This window comes from Poecilia formosa, unplaced genomic scaffold (genome assembly GCF_000485575.1).
Source record: "Poecilia formosa unplaced genomic scaffold, Poecilia_formosa-5.1.2 Scaffold208, whole genome shotgun sequence".
Lineage (NCBI taxonomy): Eukaryota > Metazoa > Chordata > Actinopteri > Cyprinodontiformes > Poeciliidae > Poecilia > Poecilia formosa.
Genome location: NW_006800147.1, coordinates 1,021,826 through 1,037,674, shown reverse-complemented (window position 1 = coordinate 1,037,674; position 15,849 = coordinate 1,021,826). Strand labels below are relative to the sequence as shown.

Here is a 15,849-nt window from a genome sequence, read left to right as displayed (position 1 = left end):
CTGTCCAGGTTGCTGTTTACACCAGACAAGAATTAAACATCAGGATCACCACAAACTTTTTATTGGCTCTGGCTGCCAATCTGGCCCCCACCAAGCCGCACGTCCGCAGATATTTCTGCGCCGCCGTGCAGCTGCCCTCCGATTGGCTGGAAATAGTCAGAATCTATTCTACAGTAAGTCTGACTCAGCATGAGTTTCTCCATCCAGCCTCCACGTCTTCATTTCTACATAAACAAACTGATTATTTTCTTCCAGTGCTTCACCCAGTGCCTTCCGACGTGTCTGAAGAAAGGGATGGTCGACAAGTTCAAGCAGTTCAGCGAGTACCAACTGGCCAAGTACAACACGCGCAAACACCGCTGCAAACACAGCCGGAAGAAACCGAAAGGAAAGGTGGGAAACTTACTGGGAGAGAACTGTATGTCATGATGGATGTAGTGTGTGCTGTTAGTTAAAATCTGTGCAAAATCCTATTCTACACTAAAGGTGACCTATTGTGCTTCCTTGAACAGGTTGGGATAGATTTATGGGCCTTACAAAACATATTTATTGCATTTTTTACACAATATTCTTAGATGATGAGATTTCAGTCTGGTCAGTCCTGCCTATTTTGAGCTGTTTTAGGGACTCTGTCACTTTAAATTCAAATAAGCTACTGCTGGCCACGAATTCCGCTGGGGTTGCTAGGTAACGAGCTGGACTCTGCTGGGGTTGCTAGGTAACGGCACATTGCCTGTTTTGACTTAACAACTAGGAGGTTTTTTGAACGGGTTCCTTTTCCAATTCCCAAAAACTTTTACTTTTTTTTTTTTTTTTTTTTTTCAAAGTTCTTGGACTGTTTTTAGAAGCAGTTCAGATCGAGATGGAGGTGTAAAATGTGCAAAAATGTTAATTTTTCATAATGGGTCTCCTTTAATGGAGTTGACTTGTGTCTGTAACTCATGTCTGGACTTTCCTCCTCTGGTTCATCGCTCTATTTTCAGTATCTTGTCCGATTGTTTTGCAGGAACCATCCAAATCAGAGCTCGAACGATGGGCCAAATTTCTCAAATCTGATCCAGAAATTCTGAAGAAGTTCGTAAGTTACTACTTTATTTGTTTTTCACTTTACCTGCAGGCTTTAATAATCTTCTGTTTTTCTGTCCAACCATAGGTGGAAAATAAAATAAACTTTCTGCAGTCTGATTATCATTAATTGCTGCAGTTCAAACACTAACAGGCTTTTTTATTTTTGCTCAGTTCCAGTTGAAGGGCAGCAGAGAGGTGGTGGACAAAAAACAGAGCGAGTTCAGCATAAAGAAGCTGATCAAGAAGCTTCACATTAAAGAACCTGCTGAATTTGTTATGGCCATCCTGGGGAAAAAGTAAGACGTACCCATCCTGATGGTGGAGACTGACATCCAGAGACAGTTGCATTGCTGAGTTCATTCAATTTTGGAGTAGATGTATGAGCCAGATAACTTCAAGTTTTCTCTGAAATCACAAGAAACCTTAGAGGGTCCTCTCAGACTCCTAGTTTGCATGTTTAATGTTTAAATTACTAATTATAAATTTAAGCAATGTTACTAGTTTGGCTTGTCTAGAAGATATAAAGGAGAAATCTTCTCTTTTAAAGAAAGAGGAAACTTTAGTTTGCAGAATTTCTTCTGACATTTGACCAAGTGTGAAGCACGGTGGTGTAGGTGTGGTGATGTGGGCTTCCATAAGATCCAGCTGGCAGACGGGCATTTTGCCTTTTTTAAGGTGAAATGTTTAAAATAGTTTTTGAGATTAGCAGAAAACCGTCTTAAAGTCTCTGTGTCTGACTTTCTGCAGGTACCCCGGCGATGCGAAGGCGTTCAGCCGCAGTGGAATAAAAGGCGTGTGGGAGCCGGACAGAGCCGGGCAGCGCATGAAGCTCAAAGAACCGCAGACGTGGGAACGGCTGATCAGTCTGGAGGGCAACAAGGCCGCCACCTGGCAGAAGCTCATAGGTCTGACAGGAAAACTCAAACTCATCCATCCTTAACGTCAACTAGTTTATCATAACAGGAGAAAAAAAGAAGAACCACGTTGTTTGCTCCAGGGCTGGGAAATTAATCGTTTTATCAATTAATCAATTTTGTTTGGCTTTTGAGGATTAAAAATGTGGAAAATCCTGAATTTATTTGAGGGGGTTTCCATAGTTCATGGTGATGTCAGCACGCCCGGTGGCGGCCATCTTGTTTGACAATCGTATTTTACAGCTTCTATTTATTTAGACTTTGACTTCAGGTCAGCCATACAGTAAAATATTATGCTACATGCTAACTTCTTTTTTTTTTTATAACAAAAATAAAGTTGTACAACAATAGCCAAAATAATACAAGAATAAGGGCGTGATATTACCAGAATAAAGTTGTAGTATTAGGAGAATAAAGTAGTGACTCCAACTTGGAAAATAAAGGAATATGAACACAAACTGAGCTGGTTAAGCTTTTTGTGGTTCTCATTAAAAATACAGCTTTAGTCAGGTAATATTATGACTTCATTCTTGTAATTAAAAATAAAAAACCCTAATATTTCATCATCTGAACTCAGAGTCCAGATAAATAGAAGCTGCAAAACACAGTTGAAAACAAGATGTCCGACATGATCGCGTTGACATCCCTGTAAACTATGGAAACTATAAGGAGTGCATTGGTGGGAGAAAAAAGCTGATTTGTCAAAAGTTAAATCTTGAAAATACAAAAGTACAATTTAATAAAATCTACTTTATTGCTCAGTCCTATAAGAAAAGCCTTAAAAGTTTGTGGTAAATGTTCGTTTCTCCTGTTCAGACAGCGGATCTCTGCCGTTCATGGCCATGTTGAGGAACCTGAGGAACATGATCACTAAAGGAATCAGTGAGGCTCATCACAAAAAGATCCTCCGCAGGCTGACCAATCAGGTGCAACACGTTCTGATGAGCCACAGATCGGTTGAATTGAAAACGTGTCTCTGATGTTAATGTTTGGATGTTTCCACAGAAAGCAGTCATTCAGAGCCGCCAGTTTCCTTTCAGATTCCTCGCTGCTTACAAAGTTATCTTGGAGCTTCGTGCTTTAGGTAAGACGCATCACAAATAACAAAGACTTAAAATGACTAAATGTAGAACATTTTGAGTTGTTAAAAGCACTGCAGATTGATTAGGCCTGCAACAATTAATCAATTATTGAAATAATTGTCACCTGATTTAGTTATTCATTAATCATTAACTGGAGTATACAGAGTCTAAAAAAGGCCACTTGCTAAAAGAACACCTGGTTCAAATACTGTAAAAAACAGGAAAAAAAACATTTAAGCACCTTTTGCTTTCCATTTATTAATCCAAAAGATAATCAACAGACGGTGATCTTTTTTTTTTTTAAACTGCAGATGCGTCCTTTACTACAGACGATACACTAAAGAAATCCTATATTGTAGCATTTCAGGCACTAACAGTTTTATTTCCTAATTGAATTATTTGCTTGTTTGGATCTATTGTGTAAAAAAAAAAAGCCTTAAGTGATTAAATCAAAGATCTCCAGAATGTGCCAATTTTTTTTTATCCAATTAATCATCAGGACCTTTAAATTAAATGCATCCATTTATCACAAAGTTTTTATTTTAACTTCAGTTAGCATGCTCTCTCTTTAAACGACTGTAATAGTTTGTGGTTTGCACGTAAAGCCACCAGTTTGTGGCGTTTAGTTTTTTACATTTTCCTCATGAATTTGGTTTAGAATTATACAGATTATATGCAACACTAAAGGTTGAAAGGATTAAGAAAGAAACTCTTTCTCCATGTAGCCTCTGCCTCCCAGAAAGCGATCCCACCTGCCAAAGAAATCCTGTTGAGCATCCTAAAGAAAGTTCCCAAGAGGCCGCGCTCCCGCCACGACTGGCAGAAGTGTAAGAAGAGGACGATGAAGCTGACGCTCGGCGTGCCGTTCATCTATCGACTGTACAAGAACAAGAAGGCCCAGCTTCTAAAAGCCTAGTGAGATCAGATTATAACTGTAAAAATGTGACATTAATGATGATAGTGATGAAGCGATTAATTGTAACTATTCTGATTAATTGATTAATTAGATTTAATGTGATTAACTGATTATTGCAAAACTCTTAACTAATTTAGTAATCGATTAATCGTTAATTGGAGTATACAGACTCGACTCAAGTCATCACTAAAAGTCATTTGATGAAAGTACAACACACTCAGAGCAATAAGTAAGCCAAAGCTGTTATCAAAAACAAACATTTTGCTTTCTACATAGTAATATAAAATCATTTGTAAACATTTTCTACCCAGAATTCCCAAGTTGCAAAGTTTTTGCTCCACTTGCTCCAAATTCTTTAAAAAATAAAAATCTAAATTTGATGTTTGAAGTATTTCTGCAGATGCGTCTTTTGCTACAAATAATAAATAAAGCGTACATGTATGCTGTTACTGCATTTTAGGCAATAAAATGTTTATTTCCTTCTTTAAAAAAGGAATGGAAATGTTTTAATGTATTTTTAATATTGCATATAGGACAAATCTGCAGAATATGCCAGTTTTTAATCAAATCAATTGTTAGAATAATCAGTTACTACAAAAATGATTAGAGTTCTAAATCTGCATTTCAAATATTACATTTGTGTCAAAAATGAAGGCTGATACAGTTGAAACGGTGTGATCTTTTGACTTGTGTTTTAAAGTCAGAGGCTTTACAGCGTCGACCTGTTGGACCGCTACCGCAAAGCTCTGGAGACGGCCGTCCAGATCTCCTGCAACTACAACGTGCCGCCGCTACCCGGCAACACCATCCTCTTTGTCACTGCCCATTCGTGGAACGACGAGTCCTGGAGCAGGAAGCAGGACTTCTGCATCCCGCCGGACCCAGAGGAACTGGACAAGGTGGAGGAAGAAGAAGAAGAAGAAGAAGAAGAAAAAGAAGAAGAAGAAAAAGAAGATGATGGCAGGAGGAAGCGTAGGAGAGAAGAGGAAGAGCATGACCCTCTCACTCCGACTGTGAGTGACTTTTGGTTTTGTAGTAACCTGATTTGGGATGGAAATTTATATGAATTTATCAATATCGATTCCATTATCGGTTTCGCTTATTGATTCTTTTTTTGATTCTCATAGAGTTAGGAAACAAACTCTTTAATTAAAAATATGCACTACTGTGTATTCGATTAAAACTTGCTAAACAATAAGAATTGCTCTTTTAAATTAACATTTTAACATGAAATGCAACTTAATAAAATAGCCTCGTCTGAAAATATACTCTAATTTATTAAATCTGACTGTAAATGTTAATGTGATATGGAGATTATTCATTCAGTATGGAGTTAACAATAACCAGGATGCGGAGAAGTTTCACGTTCATAGCAGGAAACTCTTCGCTCGAAGCTCCGCCCCCTTGAGTCACCGCCGTTGCTAAGCAACATATTAAACACTTAACATTTGTACAAATCGGTTTCAGGCTGTTTTGTCAACTATTTGAGGATGTTGGAGGTATTTACTCTTTTTAGTGTGATTAAAGTGCTGAAAATGTTGCAACCGGACGTTTTATCGTCTTTTTTGTATGAAATATAAAATTTTTTGGAGCGCTTCCGCCGCGACGCCATCTTGGATATTTTCTAAAGTAAAATACGGATGTGTACGATGCGTTATCACGCAAATACGTAAGCAGAATCATTTTAAGGAAGCAGCTTAACGATTCCAAGTAACAGAATGACTAGGAATCGTTTCTGCGGTAGAGAAAAGCTCCCAGTAATGTTCTGTTCGTGTTCATGAACTCCTGCAGATGATAGAGGTGTCGGCTCTGCTCGCTCTGATGATCAAGAACAGATCGGAAAACTGCCGGCTCTTCAGGACCTGTAACAGCGGCTACAACGAAGTGGAGCTGCGATCCGACGTCCTGCTGGAAAACGCCCGACGTTTGGCCAAAGAAATGGAGGTCAGGATGTTTTGTGCTTCTGTGTATCATAAAATCTGAGGTGGAGCATTAAGAAAACTAACATGGAGAGAAGATTCCAGTTGGCGAATTGGAGAATCGTATTATTAGTGATTAATCGCTTATTGAAATAATCAACTACTCTGTATTAGATTAGTTTTCCATTTGAGTATACAGACTGAGAAGGAACAACATAATTAGTGCAGTGATTAAGCCGAAACTACAAAATGTATACAATTTCCATTTAAGATATAAAAATATATATATTTTTGTAAACACATTGTTTCATGTAGCATAGTTGTAGCTTCACCTAGTTCAAATTCTGAACATAAATTCTCTTATTAATCACTTTTTTAAATCCAAATATTAATAGTTTAATCCAAAAAGTAATCAAAAGATGAGCCCTACATTGCCTTGATGATAAATCAAGCAGAAATTGTTGAGCTTTTTTAACTGCAGGTGCATGCTTTGCTAATGATCAGGTGTACATTGATCAATTTTATTGTTGCAATAAAATGTTTAAGAGGAATTTAATCATTTAATTGCATCTTTCAATGCATTTCTAATATTATGTAAAAAGGCTGATGTGATTAAATGAAAACTTTGCCAATTTTTTTATTCAATTAATCAATTAATTGTCAGAATAATTGATAGAGTAATCAATTACTAAAACAATTATTAGTTACAGGTATATTTGCTTGCATAAAAGGCGAGAGTTTAAAACTTTTCCTTTAATGACATGGAATATAAAAACTGTCCTGTGATTAGAAATATGAAACAATTGTTGCAAAACAAATAACTGTAAATTATGATCAAGCATTCAGTAAAGAAATGCTTTTATTGCATTTTAGGCAATAAAAGCATTATTATTTATAAAAGGAGCTGAATTATTAGTTTTTTGTATTTCTAATGTGTTATAAAAGTTGCTTAAGTACATCAATAAAAAGTCTGCCAAATTTTTTAACCAGTTAATCGATTAATGGTCTGAATAATTGATTGCTAAAATAATTGCAGTTCAAGTCCTGCAGATAATTGAAAACTGGAGATACTTTTATACCAGTAGTCATTAAATCCATGAGTTTGGTTAAATCAATCTATCGATTGCACAGAAGTCTTGTTGCGCGGTTAGAGGTAACGATGATGTATGGACTCTTCTTTTGCAGGAATCGACCAATCATCAAGGAGACATCGATACCAGCTTTCTCTACAAGCTGTTAACCAAGAAAAACAAGGTATGTGCTTTTCGAAGTTAAGAACAGAAGAAAATAACAGTATACAAAAACATAGTACAGATATTAAAGTTCTAAAAGGAAACATGTTTTGAATGGTTGTTTATGCAGATTGTTTGATGAGTTAGATTAAAGTTAAAATATTTTTGGTCCTCATTTAAAGGGGACATGTTATGCAAAATTCACATTTTACACATTTTTGTATTTCCATTTGGGTTTCTACTGCTTCTAGAAACAAACAACAACAAAAAACACCCGGCTCTTTTTGACAGTAAGTTAATGTCGTTTGATGTCTGGAAAATGAGCCGTTTCAAAAACCACCAGAGTGTAACGTCACAAATCAGCAGGCACTGCCCCGTTACCTAGCAACCTAGCTTAGGTTACACGTTACCTAGCAACCTAGCTTAGGTTACACGTTACCTAGCAACCTAAGCATGTTTGGTCAGCTGGTTTTATCGATGTATTTGGCTGCTGGAAAAAGACAAGTGTTTTGTTGTTGACTTACTATCCAGAAACAACTTCTGCTTTTCAAAGGTGTATGGATGCACATCTCTCTGCAGCCATTTTCACATTTTCACAACTGTAAACGTTGAGTTGGGGGGGGGTGTGTGGCCAGTAGCAGCTTATTTGGATTTAAAGTGACAAGGTGCCCTAAAACAGCTCACTCTGAAAATGGGCAGAACTGAGCAGACTGAAATGATGCAGCAATCTGGCATGATTTAGACAGCAGCTTAAGGTCTGTTCAGGCATGTTTGTAGCCAGGATTTCATTCTAAATAAAGTCAGAGCTAAATACTCCTTTTTCTCAGGTGGATAACATCATCACAATCGCACACAGTTGGCTGGATAATGAACTTGTTTGGGCTATCAAGAACTACAAAACCAAGAACAAAAAAGCTCTCAGTGTCAATATCTTCATATCTGATAGGTATTTTTTTTCATGTACCATTCTGCACTGATTTCAGTTTCTGAAGCTTTGTGGGTTCTAACTCATCCTGTACTGTTGTGTGCAGCCATGTTGGACTCCCAGAGGAACCTCATGACAGGAACCATGTGGTGCTGAGGGGCTTCAGTGAGCAAATCCTGAGGTAAAAATGGAGAAAAGTTGAATCCAAAAGCAAATGAGGCAAATCTGAAATCCTTGTTACATCCATTTTCACCCAAGAATGTATTCCACAGTTTTTCATGGCAACAAAAAGTTAAATTTTATTCTCATCTCCACTAATGAGCTAATAGATTATTGTTAGCTTAGCACTTTTGCTAACTTTAAAAACGTTACCACAGGGGTGCCCAAAGTCGGTCCTCGAGGGCCGGCATCCTGCATGTTTTAGTTCTCTCCCTGGTTTAACACACCTGGTTCAAATGATGGCTCATTAGAGGCCTAAGAAGAACATCGACATACTGAACAGGTTGTTACAGCCACCAGGGAGAGAACTAAAACATGCAGGATGCCAGCCCTCGAGGACCGACTTTGGGCACCCCTGCGTTAGCACTTAGCTTCCCGTTAAATTATTTTGCCTGATACATTGTTTAGCACTAATTTACTTGCCTGGCCTTTTTTTTGTAAACTTTCAATTGAATAAGATTTGACAAATATGTGTTGAGGTTTTTGTTTTGACTGTTCAGATTTCTTCAAGTAGATAGACGTTTATGTTCACGCTCTTATTTTGAAGTAGAGGAACTGTCTATGCAGCAGTTACGTTTCTTCTCCTAATCCTTTTTTTTATCTCAATATCTTTATTTCAGACAAGAAACACTGTATGTAGAGAACAAGATGTAAACATAAATACGACATCTGAGGGAATTATAGAATATGTAAATTATAATGTGTCAACATGTTTTATTTTGGCGCTTCAGCGTATCTAACATTTATGAATAGTTCTTTTGGGTTACACTATTAAACAGTTGAAGGTTGTCCAACTGTTTAATAGTTGGATAACTACTAAACAGAAAAGACAATGTTTTGGTAAACTTTGTCTTTAAATTACCAGATTCGTGGCAGAGCGAGGATCTTCCAGGCTGCTGGATCACGTGGAGCATTTAGACAAACTGTACAACATCCCACCACCAGATGGAGCCAAAGGACCACAGACTTCAAACGTTGTTTCAGTGCCAGCCGCCCCAAAGCTAAGGTAAAGTTTCTTGACTCATTTAGTGGTTAAAGTTGATGTTTACTCGATAATTAACCGTTCCTGCTGCTCCTAGATGGAGAGGAGTCCGAGTGTTCATCTCCTCCACCTTCAGAGACATGCACGCCGAACGGGACGTCCTGGTGCGCAGCGTCTTCCCCGAGCTCCGCCGCCGCGCCGCCGCCCACTGCCTCCACCTGCAGGAGGTGGAGCTTCGCTGGGGCGTGACGGAGGAGGAGTCGGAGCGGGCCACGGCGCTGTGTCTGTCGGAGGTGTGCCGCAGCCAGATGCTGGTGGCGATCCTCGGGGAGAGGTACGGCCAGGTTCCCCCCAGACCCGACCTTCCAGACCTGCCGCAGTACAGCTGGGTACAGTTTGTCATACCAACGGTTTTTATAGACATGTTGCATGCTGTTGTTTACATCCGGAGGTTAAAAAAAACAGTTCTTTTACTTGCCATCCATAGCCGTGCTGCTGCAGTAGAAAAATCCAGTTAACTAAATGAAACCTGGAGATGTTGGTGTTAGTAATTTAGCGCAGTGCGCCACAGAAAAAAAAAAAATGCAGAAACACCGTTGAAGAATAACACAGAACCATTCGTGTTCTTCTTTTTCCTCGCTCTTTGTGTCGGCTACACTAACACACAGACCTGTTGCCGTAGCAACTGACTGACAGCAGCTCCACTAACATATCAGGATTCATCACCAAAAATAACGGAAATATTTCCCGCACAAAGAGCAGAACATTCAGTTTTATTTTTCTGGCTTGACGTTTATTTTGTGATTATTAAGTGATCGTCTGAACACAGCGGTGGATGATTAGTTAATTTAAACATCTGCTCGACTAATGATCTGTCAGAGTTGCCATGTGTGTCAACTTTTCATTTTATAGTTATGTGGGTCACCTTTTCTTTTTAACTGAACCGAAACACAACAAATTCTGCAGTACATCTACATGTTAAGATTGTCACAGTCAAGCTAGCATAATGCTATTTCTTAATTAAAATGTTTTCCTGACCTTGTTATTTAGTTGTCATAGTGTTGGCAAGTAGTAGAAAAGCGCTACGTCCCTTCTTTTTATACATTCGGTGTAGTCATCCTCAGCTAGCAGCTCTTGTGTACATGACATCACATTGCAACGTGTCTATAGTTTGAATTTTCATCTAAAGCAGATAAATAACGATCTTCTTAAAATGCAGCTGGCTTCTGCTCCAGCCGGTCTCTCCATCACAGAGATGGAGATCCGTCAGTTCCAGGCTCTTTATCCCGGCGTCGCTCAGCAGAGGATGTTCTGCTACTTCAGAGATCCAAGCATCATCAAGTAAGCAGAAAACATCAGTAATTCAGTCGTGTTTGTTTCACTTTTAACTGCTCTTCGTTCCCGTCCAGATCAGTTCCAGTGGCTTGGAGATCCGATTTTGCTGCCGAATCAAAAGATGCTGAGGCGAAACTTTCTTCTCTGAAGAAAAGACTCCTGGATGACGGAGTTAAAGCCACTGAAAAGTGAGTCCAAACATGTAGGCAGAGCAGAAGTGAATTAAGTGAATGACATAAAACATATTTTAAAGAGAAGCAGGTGGGAAAAACGAATTGAACCAAAACGTTTGTTTTAAACTGTTATTTTTATAGAAACTACAGACGATGTTAAAGAGCTGAATCATTTGATGCTGGACGAATTCCTTGTGACCCATTTTTAGTCTGAATAGGTTTTTAGGTAAACGTACTGAACATTCAAATAACACAAAGTTGTGTTAAGAATTTGAAGTATGTTTAAGAAGACAGTTAATAATTCAGAACTTAAGAGACAAAAATCATCACACCCATCAAGATGATGAGTGTTTGTTGTTAAAATAGTTAAAGAAATGCAACTTAATTTTAAACTCTGATGCTGTGTCTCATAGTTACTCATGTATGTGGGGCGGCGTTGTGGACGGGAAGCCATACGTGAAAAAGCTGGAGGACTTTGGGAAAGCTGTGCTGGAAGACCTGTGGTTGGCTGTTCAGAAGCTGTTTGTTGAGGTAAATAATTGATCAAATGTCCACTTTCCGGTTTCCGTCAATGTACCTTTGAGCTAGACATTCGCCTAACGATGTTGGTGCATGATTGTAAATGTGGCTCTAGTGTAAAACTGCACCAGTGGAAGTTCATCCTGTTTACTATCTGAAGGTGTCACTGATTTTAATGTGTGGTTGCACAGCTGCTTCTATGCTCTTCCAGAAAGCATCTATGCAGTACAGTATTTGACTTCTCCCAACACATAGCTCTAACTTCTAGACACGGTCTTCTCTACTTGTACACACTTTCCATATTTAGGCATGTCATGTTCATGCCTTGCATTTAGAGGTGGCCATTTATCATATCGTTTGTCATTTATTGTGAGAAATCTCTTTTCATGATGAGAATTTTGATTCTTATCATATTTCAGTAATGATGTTAAATAAAAAACTAAACTGACAGTGTTATTGGAAATTATATTTTTACCATTTTCTCTACTGTTTGTTCCAAAATATAATGAAATGCAGTGACTTTATACAGTTTAGTGATATAAATCACACAAATTTAAGTAAGTACGCTGCAAAAACACAAAATCCTACCAAGTATTCTGTCTAGTTTCTAGTGCACATATCTTAGTACACTTGAAATAAGACAAAACTGACTTGCAGGTAACTTTTCAGCTTGTTTTAAGTCAATAATTTCTTAATGTTGATGAAAAATTACTAGCTCCACTGGAAGATTATTTTACTTATGGGAAGATATTTTTCTCATTAAAGGTTTAAAATTCCGCCAGTGGAACTAGTACTTTTTTAAAATTATTTTTAAGCTCCTATATCTTGCTGGAAAGTTACTTTTAAGTTTATGTTGCCATATTTCAAGTGTATTGAGATCTTTGCACTACAAACTAGACAAAAATGCGACACTGTCTATTTTCTGCAGGAGGATGTGGAGGCAGATTCTGCTTTGGAGGTTTCTGAGCAGGAGGTCCACCAGGGGGCGCTGCAGAGGCAGTTCTTCGGCAGGACAAAGCTGCTGTCAAATGCTGTGCAGACGGTGGAGCGGGTCCAAAACAAGGGAGGAATGGTGGTGATAGAAGGAGGACCTGGAGAGGGGAAAACTGTCTTCATGGTAAATTTACATCCTCAGGTGGTTTGAAATCTAGATTAGGTTAAGAGAACTGGGGCAGAATTACAAACAGCTTATGAAGACATGGTGATGACGATAACATATAAATATTTGTCCATATAAGGCTTTCAAAGGCTATTTGAGTAGCATTTTCTTTCCTTGGCAATTTCCTGTATGATTAAATAAAGTCCACTACTTAGAGGCACAAAATAAAGAAAACCTTAAAATTACCAATTATACTTCAACAGTTTATGAGCTATACAGAACATGTTTGTTACATTTTCTGCACGAAATCATTCTTAGATGACGAGAATTTAGTCTACTCAGTTCTGGATATTTTGAAATGAAAATGGCTGCAAACAGATGTGCAATTATACAACCGTACATCTTTGAAAAGCAGATGTGGAGCCTTCTGCACATCCAACAAGAATGTAGCAAGTTGTTTCTAAATCATAAGTCAACAACAAAACCAGCTGACCAAGCATGCTGGAACTCAGCTTGGATTGCTAGGTAACGGGCGGAATTCCACTGTGGTTGCTAGGTAACAGCACAGTGACTGTACAATATGACTCAATAATCAGGAGGTTATTGAAACGGCATACTTTCCACGCACAAAAAGCATCAACTTATTGTCAAAAACAACCTCTGTCTTTTATGTATTTATTAATTTATTTTTAAAAGCAGTTGAGACTCAAACGGAAGCACAAAAACGTGCAAAATGTGAATTTTGCATAATTTACATTTTTCAGTAAAATGATTCTGTATGTTTCTTGTTTGAAATAATTTATTCTACGATTCATCAACTTCTTAGACACTCAGCCTAAGTATAAATGTGAAGCCAAATAGTTCACGAGGAAAGATCTTTTTCAGTAAAATGATTTGTTTCAAGGGGAAATGTATCATAGTTGTTTGTCTTTATCACTGTTAAGCCAAATATCTCTGCATTTATTCCCTCCTGTCAGGCTGCTCTAGCAGATTCCCTCCGAACTGGACTGAAATCTAAAACGAACCTCCGCTGCGACGTCATCTCTTACTCCACAGCTGCCAGCCAGTCGGCGCGCTGCGTGGAAAACCTCCTTCGATGCCTCGCTGTGTGGCTCAGAAACGATAAACACTCAGAGGAGGAATCGCCTCTTCCTCACCTGTACAAGTAAGAAGCTCCTGCACGGAGAGTTTATGCACCAGCTGTTCTATCCAGCTGTTTTAACCTTTTATTTTTGGATTCATTAGGGACTTGCTGTCGGAGTTTCACTCCACTCTGAGTGAAAGGAAGAAGAAGAAACCTCTGGTGGTTCTGGTCGATGGAGTGGATCTGGTCCAGGATGGCAAAGGACAGTTTAGCTCTGACTGGATCCCACAGCTGCTTCCTCAAGTGGGTTCCAAGAGAATAGGGCAATAAATCAATAACAATATAAATCGCTACAGACATGTGATCAATGTCAATAGATGATACATCTGATGGAATATTCACTGAACTCTGATCCAGAACCGCACAGCATTCTGGGAGATTTAGGCAGAGGAAACTCATTGCTAGCTTAGCAAAGTTGGTGGAATCCACTAACTCTCTCACTCTTTGGTTACCTAGCAACCCACTCACTCTTTGGTTACCTAGCAACGACTTGTTCAGTAACTGGCGCAGCAGCAGTTTAAGGTTTCACCTCTGTGCCTCATAACTGCTTAAAAATAAAAAGCAACTATGTGGAGAGAAAACTGGATAAAACGGGAAAGATTATCCACTGGTTTGGTTGTATTTCAGATTTTTAAAACAAAACTGAATACCGACTGATATGAAGTGCTTATAACATGATACGTTTTTCCGCCATATTGTCCAGCCCTACAAGAGAATTAAAACTGAGAGGAAAATTATTTAGTTTGACATTGTATGTATAAATATTTTGTTGTTTCTCATCAGGGTGTCTGCTTAGTGCTGAGCGTCGCGTCCAGTTCACCTCTGCTCCAAACTTTAGCCAAGAAAAAAGGAGCAGAGCTGTTTCCCCTGGGGCAGCTCAGCTTGCCGGATAAGAGGGAGATTGTTCAGAAAGAGCTGGATGTTTTCGGGAAGAAGCTCAGTGACTCTGCATTTAACAACCAGGTTCTGATTTTACATTCTCTGCCTCTTTCTGAATGTTACTGGAACTTGTTTTTACTGAGAAACTGTGCTGTGAATTAAGCTCCAGACGTTAATAACAAAGAAAGGAGCTGCGAGTCCGCTCTACCTGCACCTGGCCTGTGAAGACCTGAAGAACTTTGCCTCCTTTGAAAAGGTATAAGCTCATATTTAGGTTTATTTCTGAGCCTGAGGAGTTGATGGGAGTTAGAGCAGGCTGTGTTTTTGTGTGTTTCAGCTGAAGGAAACTCTGCAGGGTTTGCCTCAGTCTCTGAGTCTGCTGATCCAGTCCAGCCTGGAGAGACTCTGCAACCAGTACAGAGACGTACCTGGACTCCGTCTGAGCCTCGCAGCTCTCACTGTCAGCAAAAACGGTAAAGTTCTGCAACATTACAGTAAACAACGTCGCAATAAATGAAAACGAGAGCAATCATTTTCATTTGTATGCTTGTTCTTGTAATTTGTTTAATCTTTAAAGAGATGCAGCCTTAAAGTTCACCAGAGGTCACAGTCGATCATTTTCCGATTCAGAACCATGACCTTTGACTTCAACGAACTGGCTTTCAGTTTCACAGCCCTCAACAATATTATTGTCTGTAAAGAATCCTGCAGCTGAAAATTATGAGGCATCTACCTCATAATTTGCACAAAAACTGAAATATTTCTTGTTTTTGTCCCATGAACACAAAGTTCTATTCATAAATTATTTCACTGTAACAACATCTGACTGGGACCATTTCCAGACTTTCTCAGAAGTGTGAATCTTGACTTGGAGAAAGGATTCATTCTGGTCTGTTGGTGTTTTCCTCTTTATTTGCAGGTTTAAAGGAGAGAGACCTGTACTCTGTGCTGAACACGTGTAGCAGCCTGTCTTCACCGGACGGCCAGGTCTCATGGGAGGAAGTGCTGCAGCTCTCCAGGAAGCCTACAGGACGGGTTCCCATGGCAGTTTTCACCCGCATTGTGCAGAATTTACAATGGTACAGCGCCATCTACTGTTATTAACGAGTAAATAAGCCTTAAAATATAAACTTTAGTTACAGTAGAATAAAGTTTACTGAGTCCAACTCATCGATCTCCAACTTGCTGCTCCGGAGCCAAATGTGGCTGTTAGTGACTTTGGCCAAAAATCACAAGATATTTTAAAATATAAAGGTAAATAAAAATGTTAATCAGTTTTCAAAGGCCACAAAGAATTAAACTAATAGTGCAGGGAATATTGCTAAATTATATAATATTACATACGTTTCGAACTTCTTTATTGTGTAAAAGAGTGAATGTCCTATTGACATTTCACAAAGGGAAATGTGATAAATCTAAAAATTTATTTATGTTAACTAAAAA

General features: G+C 38.7%; 1 protein-coding gene across 2 annotated transcripts in view; it reads left to right on the top strand.

The window, feature by feature from the left end:
* The window catches only part of tep1 (telomerase-associated protein 1), a 35,189-nt gene that overhangs the window by 3,880 nt on the left and 15,460 nt on the right, over window positions 1–15,849 (top strand). For both annotated transcript variants that reach the window (XM_016679349.1, XM_007567440.2), the window contains exons 5-29: window positions 9–173; window positions 256–393; window positions 1,007–1,078; window positions 1,240–1,364; window positions 1,816–1,973; window positions 2,799–2,908; window positions 2,988–3,066; window positions 3,790–3,979; window positions 4,681–4,993; window positions 5,772–5,924; window positions 7,085–7,153; window positions 7,959–8,077; window positions 8,163–8,237; window positions 9,141–9,281; window positions 9,355–9,646; window positions 10,477–10,598; window positions 10,667–10,780; window positions 11,179–11,296; window positions 12,213–12,401; window positions 13,361–13,548; window positions 13,629–13,770; window positions 14,311–14,490; window positions 14,570–14,662; window positions 14,744–14,879; window positions 15,326–15,485. In XM_016679349.1, the coding sequence (XP_016534835.1) occupies window positions 9–173; window positions 256–393; window positions 1,007–1,078; window positions 1,240–1,364; window positions 1,816–1,973; window positions 2,799–2,908; window positions 2,988–3,066; window positions 3,790–3,979; window positions 4,681–4,993; window positions 5,772–5,924; window positions 7,085–7,153; window positions 7,959–8,077; window positions 8,163–8,237; window positions 9,141–9,281; window positions 9,355–9,646; window positions 10,477–10,598; window positions 10,667–10,780; window positions 11,179–11,296; window positions 12,213–12,401; window positions 13,361–13,548; window positions 13,629–13,770; window positions 14,311–14,490; window positions 14,570–14,662; window positions 14,744–14,879; window positions 15,326–15,485 (3,641 nt within the window). The remainder of the gene's footprint in view (window positions 1–8; window positions 174–255; window positions 394–1,006; window positions 1,079–1,239; window positions 1,365–1,815; window positions 1,974–2,798; window positions 2,909–2,987; window positions 3,067–3,789; window positions 3,980–4,680; window positions 4,994–5,771; window positions 5,925–7,084; window positions 7,154–7,958; window positions 8,078–8,162; window positions 8,238–9,140; window positions 9,282–9,354; window positions 9,647–10,476; window positions 10,599–10,666; window positions 10,781–11,178; window positions 11,297–12,212; window positions 12,402–13,360; window positions 13,549–13,628; window positions 13,771–14,310; window positions 14,491–14,569; window positions 14,663–14,743; window positions 14,880–15,325; window positions 15,486–15,849) is intronic.